This window comes from Gobio gobio, assembly GCF_949357685.1.
Source record: "Gobio gobio genome assembly, chromosome: 25".
NCBI classification, from domain to species: domain Eukaryota; kingdom Metazoa; phylum Chordata; class Actinopteri; order Cypriniformes; family Gobionidae; genus Gobio; species Gobio gobio.
Genome location: NC_137121.1, coordinates 34083035 through 34095252, shown reverse-complemented (window position 1 = coordinate 34095252; position 12218 = coordinate 34083035). Strand labels below are relative to the sequence as shown.

Here is a 12218-nt window from a genome sequence, read left to right as displayed (position 1 = left end):
GACCAAAAAAACTATTTGTGTTTAAAATAGATTTATTAGGGAATCCAACTATTTGAATTTCATTGTACATGGCTTTTATGATTCCTCATTATAACACAAGGAAGAAACAAACTAAAAATATCAATACAATAAAAAAAAAACTAAGCAAAAACATACCCACCCACCCCACCCTAGGGACTTAATCATGCCACATTAATGCTACAGTTACTGAAGCTACGCTATCAAGGCAATCGAGAAGGGGAAACCAAATCTTATCAAAGAAAAACATTTTTCAGATGTAATAACCTTACCATTCAACAGCAGGGACTTTGGTGTTCTTCCAAAGGCAAAAACAATTTGTAACAGTTTTGGTTTAAGTTAGCAGTAGTTACACTGCTGCATGGAAAGATAAGCATATCAGTTTGAGTGTTTTAGTATGAAATGGCTTTTAGACCCATAATGTTTACTGGCACAAAATAAGTATAGACCATCACAGTCCAGACCAGCCCTCCATTACTTGACCATTATTTAACTGTACAGCACCATCTATTGGACAAATACATAATACAAATATAATATCAAAGATCCACTTGCTGGTGGTGTAACAGTGTGGGGAATATTTCCCATCAGGCTCTTATTTAAAACCCTTCTAGGGTCTTTGGGGTCTTTTTTGACCCCAGAGGACGTTTGCTCAAAAAAAAAAAAAATGTTTGTCCAAATGGCATGAGACTTTGTACGGTTGTCAACACTCTAAATCTACAAATAAATAAAAAAATAATTAGATTGATATCTGTTTTTATGTTTGTGTGACAAAAACAAAATCACACTCAGGGAAAATGGACAAAATTCATCCTCAAAAACAGAAACAACACAGAACACGCATACAGAAATGAAGTGGCACACTTCCAACAATGCATAAAACATCCACAATGCAAAATGATCATGCTCACACACACACACACACACACACACACACACACACACACACACACACACACACACACACACACACACACACACACACACACACACACACACACACACACACACACACACACACACACACACACACACACACACACACACACACACACACACACACACACACACACACACACACACACACACACAGGGATACATTTGTTATTGCTTGTTATTGCTGTTCAGTTCATTTTGATGTTCATGTTGTGTATTTTTTACTCAATATGTAATATAAAAGTAATATTCTGTTCATTTTTGTTCTGTTACAGTTAGTAACTGAAGTGTAGATTAAATGTGTAGAGTTATAAGAAAATCAGGTGTTTGAAATAAATGATACACTCTAAAGACTCTAATCATAATGTAACATCATTGAAAAAAAGATTTTTTCAGTACAAAAAAATGCTAAACTTTGACTAAATTAATTCATTTGAATTGTTATAATTGTGATTTCATAACATTTAGATATGAATCCAAATGAAAAATACTTGTCTTTCAGTCAGTCAAATAGCACAAAGCAAATAGTGGAGCTCTGCAGCCATTTACTGGTAAAAGTCTTTTTTTTCCTTTTTTTTAAACTGTATTTTCCAAAAGATGGGTAAAAATCTTACACTAAACCATGTCAAATTATCCATGTTATCCCCACGAATGAAAGTTTGAAGTTTGGGTCTTTTATATTTGGGAATTTTACATTTAAAAACTGATTTTGTGTGAAAATCCATAAAAAATGTTTTCTGTAAAAATTATTATAAATACTGCACAGATGTTGAGTAAAAACATTAATAAACAGAGTAAAATTACATTTGTTCTAAAAAAAACCCAAAACAATTGTTTTGTTGGAGACCCCAAAGACCCTGAGTGTAATTCCCAAACGAAGGCCGTACGAGGGTTAAACACTGCTCTCACGGACCAGCATCTCTAGAGTGTTTCCAGCAGCATATATCGAGTGTATGTCACGGTTTCACTAGACTTCTGCATGGCTGAGGGCAGATTAATTGCATGAAAACCAATGATAATGAAATGACACTCCCTCTTTCAGGTTTCACTTCCTCATGAACGAAGTTCAGCTTCAGCCTACATGGACAACAGAAACAGAAAACATGAAAATCATCACTTCTAGAAAAACAACAAAGCTGAAGTTTTCACAACAGCACGTTTAGCGTTTGCCGATTATTGGAGCTCTGTTTGCACAGGTGGGTCAATATTTTCTCTTTATTTTCAGTGTGTTGTGCTGTGGAGATGAAATGTCACATGACTAGATGTCAGATTTTCAGGCGTTACATCTTCTCTTACCTACAGCATCAAAGTCTCCTCGCCGTTTCCTTTAGAGGTGTATTTATAGTTGTATTTCCTGGGGAAGTGTGTCGTTTGCCTTCCACTGCATGCATGGGATACATCTGATGTGCAATTTTGGAATCCACTAATTTTGACATTTCTCTTTATTACAATTTGTTTCCCATCAGAAAGCGCTAGAAGCTTCTGTGCGTGTGTACGTCAAAAGCATGATGAACTGTTTTCCTTTACTCAGTGTTGCCTGCTCGTGCTGATGAAATCTGAAGAAGAAGAAGTAACAAACTTTCTACAGGAAATACTCAGTTCCACAATCAGCATTATTTAAATTTTTGGCCTCACAAGAATAGCTTTGGATGCTTAGATATGCCAGTGGGGTAAGATGAGCCACCCCCGTATTATGTTATAAGTTTAGTTATGTAATCATTTCATTACTAAAGGTTCATCATTTAGAGTCACAACTGACTTTGATTTAAAGGGTCATACAGTACAAGTTTAAGTATTTTAACGCTAAAAATGTTTTGCATATCAAAGTAAATTTAAAGGAACACTCCACTTTTTTCAACTCCCCTAGAGTTATGCTGCGTTCACACCAAACGCGAATAGAGCGTCAAAATCGTTGGATGCATGAACATTTTAAATCCATTCGCGTGTCCACAGCGAATTGGACACGCGTACAAATCAAGCGTTTGAAGCGAAGCGAAACTTAATTTTGCGTTCAGGAGAAATATGTCATAAAAACACCACTCTGCCTCTTTTCATTTTCCTTAAAAATATATATTAAACATTAATAGCCACACAAATGTGGTCCAGGCACCTCCTACATTATCTTCACTGCATGTATATTTAAATATCCTAAAAAATAAAGTTATGAAACTTCTCTTTGCCCTCAGTCAAAACGAGACAACAAATTATAGATTTCAAATGGTCAGACGGCAGAAGGACTGGCCGAGGAAAGGCTGCTCTCGCCGGGGTTAATGAGCGCTGAGCGTCCGGTGATCGCCTGGATCTCACAACTTAAAAAACGCAAGAATATTCTTTTTAAATAGGCGCTCTCTTTATAAATAAACAGATTTGAGCTTTAAACAACTACATTCTCACCTGAAAAAGTCTTAACTTAATTGTGTGACACAATAATAGTAGTATTTTCAATTATACAGGGTTTCTCATCACATCACTTCACCACGTGATAGCAGCGAGCAGGCTCCTGATTGGTTAACGCGGCGTGAATAGACGGCAAAGTTCAGATTTTTCAACTCTGGTGTCAGACGCAAATTCACTTCAAACGCGCAAATGCACAAAAAGCAACAAATAAAATAATTTGCGCGTAACGGGCAAGATGGCCAATTTGCGTCATTCGCGTCGCAGGACCTCCAGACGCACGTCAATGCGTCTTTACATTTACTTAACATGGAAATCACTCGCTCCAGACGCTCTATTCACGTTCTGTGTGAACGCTGCATTAAACCAGTGGTTCCCAACCACGTTCCTGGAGGACCCCCAACAGTGCACATTTTGCATGTCTCCTCAATCAAACACACCTGATTCAGGTCATCAGCTCATTAGTAGCTACTCCAAGACCTGATGTGGGTGTGTCAGACAAAGGACACATCCAAAATGTGCACTGTTGGGGGTCCTCCAGGAACGTGGTTGGGAACCACTGCATTAAACAATTGAGTTTTACCTTTTTCGAATCCATTCAGCCGATCTCCAGGTCTGGTGGTAGAACTTTTAGCATAGCTTAGCATAGATCATTGAATCTGATTAGACCGTTAGCATCTCGCTCAAAAATGACCAAATAATTTTGATATTTTTCCTATTTAAAACTTGACTCTTCTGTAGTTACATTGTGTACTAAGAAAAGTTGTGAATTTCTAGGCCGATATGGCTAGGAACTATACTCTCATTCCTGCATAATAATCAAGGAACTTTGTCCCGTACCATGGGTAAATATCGAAACTCGAGATGCTAACGGTCTAATCAGATTCAATGATCTAAGCTATGCTAAAAGTGTTACCGCCAGACCCGGAGTTCGGCTGAATGGATTCGAAAACGGTAAAACTCAACTGTTTGACTCTAGGGGAGTTGGAAAATGAGCCTATATAGTATATACATAAAAAAGTGGAGTGTTCCTTTAAGTATGATATATATATACATATACAGTATATATACACTCACCTAAAGGATTATTAGGAACACCATACTAATACTGGGTTTGACCCCCTTTCGCCTTCAGAACTGCCTTAATTCTACGTGGCATTGATTCAACAAGGTGCTGAAAGCATTCTTTAGAAATGTTGGCCCATATTGATAGGAGAGCATCTTGCAGTTGATGGAGATTTGTGGGATGCACATCCAGGGCACGAAGCTCCCGTTCCACCACATCCCAAAGATGCTCTATTGGGTTGAGATCTGGTGACTGTGGGGGCCATTTTAGTCCTGTGAACTCATTGTCATGTTCAAGAAACCAATTTGAAATGATTCAAGCTTTGTGACGGTGCATTATCCTGCTGGAAGTAGCCATCAGAGGATGGGGACATGGTGGTCATAAAGGGATGGACATGGTCAGAAACAATGCTCAGGTAGGCCGTGGCATTTAAACGATGCCCGATTGGCACTAAGGGGCCTAAAGTGTGCCAAGAAAACATCCCCCACACCATTACACCACCACCACCAGCCTGCACAGTGGTAACAAGGCATGATGGATCCATGTTCTCATTCTGTTTACGCCAAATTCTGACTCTACCATCTGAATGTCTCAACAGAAATCGAGACTCATCAGACCAGGCAACATTTTTCCAGCCTTCAACTGTCCAATTTTGGTGAGCTCGTGCAAATTGTAGCCTCTTTTTCCTATTTGTAGTGGAGATGAGTGGTACCCGGTGGGGTCTTCTGCTGTTGTAGCCCATCCGCCTCAAGGTTGTGCGGGTTGTGGCTTCACAAATGCTTTGCTGCATACCTTGGTTGTAACGAGTGGTTATTTCAGTCAAAGTTGCTCTTCTATCAGCTTGAATCAGTCGGCCCATTCTCCTCTGACCTCTAGCATCAACAAGGCATTTTCGCCCACAGGACTGCCGCATACTGGATGTTTTTCCCTTTTCACACCATTCTTTGTAAACCCTAGAAATGGTTGTGCGTGAAAATCCCAGTAACTGAGCAGATTGTGAAATACTCAGACCGGCCCGTCTGGCACCAACAACCATGCCACACTCAAAATTGCTTAAATCACCTTTCTTTCCCATTCTGACATTCAGTTTGGAGTTCAGGAGATTGTCTTGACCAGGACCACACCCCTAAATGCATTGAAGCAACTGCCATGTGATTGGTTGATTAGATCATTGCATTAATGAGAAATTGAACAGGTGTTACTAATAATTCTTTAGGTGAGTGTATATATATATATATACACACACACACACAGTATATATAGTTGAAAAATCATGCAAATAAATGAAAGAAATGCAATTACTTACGGTTACTCGAATGAGTATTTTCAGAGCCATATTTATTTGGAGAATCCACAGTTTAGTGCCTTTTAAGTGCCTTTGATCGAATGATTCATAATAAATGAACATTTTACATCATCCAAAAACTTGTTTGAGGTCTTCCATGCTTATGTAATCTGAAATGTTATCTGAAATGATGACTGAATGTGAGTTGTGGTAATAACCTGTTCAATTCCTTCGCAGAAGCTAAATTAGCACATTATTATGGAGGAAGAACTCGCACCACACGACACAGAGACAGTGAATGCTGAAGAAACAGTTTCGTCACCTCCTGAACTTCCCTCGCCACAGGAGGACACATTATACAATAATGGTCAGTTTGAGTCGATCTGTGTTTGGTAACTGTGGTTGTGTGTTGTGGCATTAGAAGTGTGTGTTGATTTCATGTGTCCTCCTCACAGCTGAAGAGGCTGATGTGGGCTTTAGCGCCTCCTGTCTGACCACAGCAGAACTGCAGCAGCACTGGAGAGCCGTCAAGCAGGAGTTCAGAAGCGTTAAACTGCTGTTTGACATCCCCGACGCCCGCATCAGAGAGCTAACAATGTCCAAATACGTGGTATATCAAAATATTCATAATTCCATTATTCAATAGTCTTTTTTCAAAATGTAATAACTTGCTCTGCCTCTTAAAGGGATAGCTGAACTAAATATGAAAATTAGCCCATGATTTACTCACCCTCAAGCCGTCCTTAGTGTATATGACTTTCTTCTTTCAGACGAACACAATCTGAGTTATATTAAAAACGTCCTGGCTAATCCAAGCTTTATAATGGGAGTGAATAGAGGATGATATTTTGAAGTCCTAAAAAGCACATCCATCCATCATAAACGTGCTCCACACGGCTCTGGGGGGTTAATAAAGGCCTTCTGAAGTGAATCGATTGGGTTTGTGTAAGAAAAATATCCATATTTAAAACTTTATAAACTAAAATAACTAGCTTTCAGCGGACGGCCTACGAAAGAGTGACCCCTGACTCGATGTAGGAGTAGCGTAAGTTTTGACGGCAACAAACTCAAGCCCCTCTTCTCATATATTGAAATCCTCCCACATTTCTCTGTAATAATTCTCATTTTAGACTCTAATTCATGACCAGTGTTTTGTTTTGCTCTATCCTCTGCGCTTCCGTGTTCGCCAATACGTCATGTGTCAGGTCAGGGGTTACTCTTTCAACTTAAATCATTGCGTGGGCCATCTGTCGGAAGCTAGTTATTTTAGTTTATAAAGTTTTAATTATGGATATAACACAAAAGCATCACTTCACTTCAGAAGGCCTTTATTAAGAAGCTCTTATTGAGAATTAACAGAGGTTTGGATGTTGATGTTTTATTGAAAATCACCATTATGGTGATCAGTGTTTCCTTTAGTTGGGCAGTTAGTCTGGGAGCCATGAGTTTTATACTATGGTGGCTTAATAGGGTTGGAGCTAAACTCTGCAGGACATCAGCTCAGGACCGAACTTGCCTACCCCTGACTTAGAGGTACAAAAATGTACCCTTAAGGGTCCCACCCCAGTGATGGTTACTTGTACCTTAAAAGGTACAATTTTGTACTCTTTTTTTTGAGTGTGTAAGGAAAAGAGGCCAACCAGGCATGCCAATTTTGCAAATCGAGCTTGAGGCAAGTAGTTTTGTTTCAGTGTGTATCAATACGCCATTTTTATTGGCTAGTCAGTAGATGTAGGTCGTAGCAGCAAACACGATCATGCTAAATTTATGAGACTGTCAGAAAATGATTTTTGACCGTGACAACGCCGTCTTTGAACCTCTCTCACTGTTCGACATAGGACCAACGATTAGGAGCCACGACCACAGAAATCACCACAATTGGTAATCTTTCGTCTGGGACAGCCCAAAATCGTACAAAGTGTACCTGGCATAAGGATCGAAAACTGTTAGCTGTGCATGTCTTTGCTTCCTGCCTCCTCCATATTAGGTCTAAGTTCACAGCTTATTTCTGTCCCTCAGGTGTACCAGATTGTGGTGATCCGCTCGGGCAGTTACGACTGTGAGCGTGTAGCTATCGAGAGACGCTACTCGGACTTCCTTCACCTTCATCAGGAGCTCCTGCTCGACTTCTGTGAGGAAATGGAAGACATCGTGATGCCCAGGAAGAAAATGACGGGCAACTTCTCAGAGGAGAACATCGCTGAGCGGCGCGTAGCCCTCAGAGACTATCTGACTCAGCTCTACTCCCTCCGGTTTGTCCGAAAATCACAAGCGTTCCAAGCGTTCTTCACTCATCAGGAACTAAAAGATGCATATAACCTCCTGCGTGGGGGGCGCTTTTCCCGCGCCCTTGAGGGCCTGCAGAAGGTGTTAGTACTTCAGGAGAAACTGTCTCATAACCCTACTTTGTTGATCCCAACCTTGTGCGCCATATTGGTGTGCCAGAGGGATCTAGAAGACTTTGACGCAGCATTTCAAACGGGCAGAAGAGCTCTGCCCACAGTGAGACGCTACGAGCTCCGGCAGTATCAAGGGCCCTTGCTGGAGGCTCTTGTTGATTTGGGCTACAGTCTTGAGTTGCCTGTGGCCCAGTTACAGGACGAGCTGACCAGAGTGCGAGACTCTCCATATGGGCAGGTGTCACAGGTGTCCCTTAAAGAACTGGTGGTGCAAGAGTTTGTGTAATCGTGTAACCGTACATTCAATTGTTTTTTATAAACATTATTTGAACAAATCCCCTAATTCAGAGTTGTTCTAAGTCAGGGGTGTCCAATCCTGCTCCTGGAGGGCCACTGTCCTGCATAGTTTTGCTCCAACCCCAATGAAAAACAGCTGAACCAGCTAATCAAGGTCTAACTAGGCCTACTAGAAACTTCCAGCAGGTGTGTTGAGGCAAGCTGGAGCTAAACTCTGCAGGACAGCGGCCCTCCACGACCGAGTTTGGACACCCCTGTTCTAATATTGGAGTGAAAAGTCCCACAGACTTACATTGTAGGATACGTTGTATCCAGCCTTATCTAGATACCAGAATTTGGGTTGGGCTCTTTTGAACAGCAACTGCATAGCAACATGCCCCACCCAAATCTTAGCACCAGAACATCTTAAGCCGGGTTTCCACCGCAGGAACTTTCCCCAGGAACTAGGGACTTTGGGGTGGTACTCAGTGTGTTTCGACTGCAGGAACCAGGGTCTAAATCAGGGGTCTCCAATCTCGGTCCTGGAGGGCCACTGTCTTGCAGAGTTTACCTCCAACCCCCATTAAACACACCTGAACCAGCTAATCAGTGTCTTACTAGGACCGTGTAAGACCTTGATTAGCTGGTTCGGGTGTGTTTATTTGCAGTTGGAGCTAAACTCTGTAGGACAGTGGCCCTCCAGGACCGAGTTTGGAGACCCCTGGTCTAAATTAAGTTCTGGGTAAAAAGTTCCCCCTCAAAACGGCCCTGCTCGCGAGGTAGTACTTATTCAAAGTTCAGGAACTTTCGGGGGTGGGACTTGGGCGCTGAACATGCTGATTGGTTGAGCTCATTCAGCATTTTATTTCACTCTAAAAGTCTGTTGTGGTGCGTGCAGTGAGAGTCGTTTGCTATTCAAATCAACAATGGAGTTTAAAAAATACGACCGATGGACCGACCACGAGGTTCAGGCTTTTTTTAAGTTTATTTGCGGAGGATGAAATCCAGTGGGCTCTGGAAAGATGTGCAGTCCTACGTCATGGACTAATCCTCATGGTACTTAACCGCAATGGAAATGCAGACAGCAGAAGGTCTGGGAGGGATAAAAGTTCCTGGGACAAATTGTAGCGGGTAATTTCGGTGGAAACTGGGCTATAGACATGAGGATAGGCTCCTTTGACTTGTTCAAATGTATTTCTGTTTTCATGAGCCCACACTTTATATTAGGAGCCTTTAACTACTATATACTAATATTTAAATTAATAATTTCAATCAATAAAATGCCCTTATTGTGTAAACACATGTTTTTAGCATCAAGTGTTTTGCAACACAACATGAACACAGTAAGTACATTGTACATATTTTTGATGTAAGTACATAGTAGTTGAGGAAACCTAATATAAAGTGTGACAGCCCATATTATTATTATTTTATATAAAATTTTCTCTACAAACCTTTTGCATTCCTCTTGGATGAAGGTGAAATAAGGCTGAATTAAATGGAAATATAAATATTAGATATAAAAAACTGTTTGGAAATTCTAAATGTTGCCAGTGCAACTAATTGAAATAAAACAGGTTTAATTTGAGGTACTAAAAATACTGGAAAAAAAAAAAAAAAAAAAAGGACAACTCAAATTAAAATGAATCCTGAAAATATATAATAACTAGTTCAAAATATTAATAAATACTATAATAGTATTTAAATAACACTAAAATAACACTGTTTCGAGCTGTCATATGGAAACAGACAAAACAACCTATTAATTTTTGATATTTGTACATCTCACACTGAGTGATTCACTTATGATTCTTGCTTTGGGAAAGAGAAGTCATAGGGCCAGATTTAGTAAACAGGGCCAATTAGCGTGAGAGCGCAATTCCATAAAAGCGTAGACTCGAGTGGACAGTTCGTGATCTACTGACACACAAATTAAAGAACACAGACGCAGCTGGATCATTTCCATAATGACCAACACAATCTACCAGTTAGCACTATGCTTTTTTTGGGCGGTAAATAATAGCTGTAACACCAGTAAATTGGCGAGCGCAAACCTTAGTAAATCCTCTTGCATGAAAGGGGAACTCCTACAAATGCATGCAATAAAAAAATGTGTGTCTTTAGCGAATCCTGAGAGTAGTCTAAAGAGGGTTTGTTCTAGTGAAAGCTGTTAGTAAATCTAGGTATACAAATCCCGAATGAGCCCCCAAATAATGATTTGTACGTCAATATAGGATGATTTTATGCCTGAGTCTTTCATGAAAGCATCAGATACTTTGCTTGGGCACAATAAGTCTTGTCTACTACTTACCGTAATTGTCATAAAGCTTTGAGAAGAGTACAAACTTCAACTCTGTGATAGAGGTTTTCCTATAAAAAACAGAATATTGTTTATACACCATAAAATGACCACATCTAGGGAGAGTGGGGTGATTTGTGCCAGGGGGGGAAGTAGTTCCACCCATTGTTTCTGGAAAACCATAGAAGAAATTTGTCATGTGACCACATAATTTTGAAAAGCCATCCATTTTACTCATCCTCTAAAGAAGGGTGTGAGAGGTTAGCACATTTTAGCTCAAAAAACTGTTTTTTTCCTTTCAAAGTAAAATTTCTATGATCAAGGTGTTTTGATTGTAGTGTCTGAACGATTAGAGACAAGTTGTAAAACATTTCACACATGTTTTAGCGCTTTAGGCTACACAATGAGTCTAGTTAACATGATGTTAGCTCTTAGCTGCTGGATCATGCTAGTTTTTCAAACTTGTGGGACTGGGGTGATTTGTGCCAAAGGGCCTGGGTTAAGTTGTGCCAAAGTTGAAAGAGGTCTGTGGATGGAAAGCCCATCTTTACATTTGAAGAAAACGATTTATTTCAGATCCAAAGTTATTGTTCTCAGGGATGCACCACATCCTGAAATATGTACATTCTTAAGTTGAAGATATTACTGTCATGGCCTCACTTTAAAGTCACTTTGAGTAAAAACTGGCACAACTCACCCCACTTTCCCCCACTACCAATTATTACACGGTACTCAAAGGTACTAGAACTCCATGGTATTACCTACATGTCAAAAATATGGCGGCACTATGGTACTTTTGATAGTGAGATAAATAAAACAGCGCTGTGGTAGATGTGATAATGAGATTAGACCGTCATTATTATATCAGTATATCAATATTTTAATATATTATGATAGCAATAACTGTGTTATTTATGTGAAGAAGAAAAAAAAATTACTATAAGTACAAAATAATATAATTGATGCCTCTAATGGAAAACCCCATTAAGAAAATGCATTGCAATTCTGTTGTTGTACCTGTATGGGATTCAATTCTGTTGCCCATGACCACAATCAATGTTTGCTATTCTGCTAATTGTGAATTATATGTTTTCAGTTATTGCAATATATTTTTATATGTGTGTTTACAATTTCGCTTTTTGGTCTGTGATCTTTATTCCTGTCATATGTCAACATTTAACTGTAGGCTACAGCTGTTACACAAAGGCGATATGTAAACAACAACATCTATTTAACTTACCAAAACCACAGAAATAAATCATCACTGTGGTGAAATATACAAAAATGTGTTTAGTGATGCATTTTGAGAAGGAAAATCATGAGTTGCCAACTTGCCATAGAGCTCCTCAGACATGAATAATCGATAATGATAGATTAATTAAAAGTATCTGTAGTAAATTTTAAACTAAACCACATCATAAGCAAGTGAACTATAGTTAAATAAAAAAAATATTATATTATTATATTTGTAATAAAAATCATACGACTGTAAGTATTGTCGGTCGATCTGTTTGGTGCGACTGATCGAGCCTTGCACATTTCGCT

The 12218-nt window shown here is 39.5% G+C and overlaps 1 protein-coding gene across 2 annotated transcripts; it reads left to right on the top strand.

Annotated features, from left to right (window-relative positions):
• Positions 1–1987: 1987 nt before the first annotated feature.
• Positions 1988–8913, top strand: snx20 (sorting nexin 20). Of its 2 annotated transcripts, none has more exons than XM_079809587.1 (4): positions 1988–2150; positions 5937–6066; positions 6155–6309; positions 7719–8512. In XM_079809587.1, exons 2-4 carry the CDS (start codon positions 5958–5960, stop codon positions 8382–8384), a joined length of 930 nt encoding a protein of 309 aa, XP_079665713.1. In that variant the 5' UTR covers positions 1988–2150; positions 5937–5957; the 3' UTR covers positions 8385–8512. The 2 variants fall into 2 exon arrangements, with proteins under 2 accessions (XP_079665713.1, XP_079665714.1); XM_079809588.1 differs by lacking the exon at positions 1988–2150 and adding an exon at positions 5013–5069 and having other exon boundaries at positions 7719–8913.
• Positions 8914–12218: the final 3305 nt, after the last annotated feature.

Coding starts and splice junctions, on each gene's coding strand:
- snx20 (XM_079809588.1), top strand. CDS start 5,958: ATGGAGGAAGAACTCGCACCACACGACACAGAGACAGTGAATGCTGAA. Junction 6,067..6,154: donor GGACACATTATACAATAATG/GTCAGTTTGAGT, acceptor TCCTCCTCACAG/CTGAAGAGGCTGATGTGGGC. Junction 6,310..7,718: donor TAACAATGTCCAAATACGTG/GTATATCAAAAT, acceptor TCTGTCCCTCAG/GTGTACCAGATTGTGGTGAT.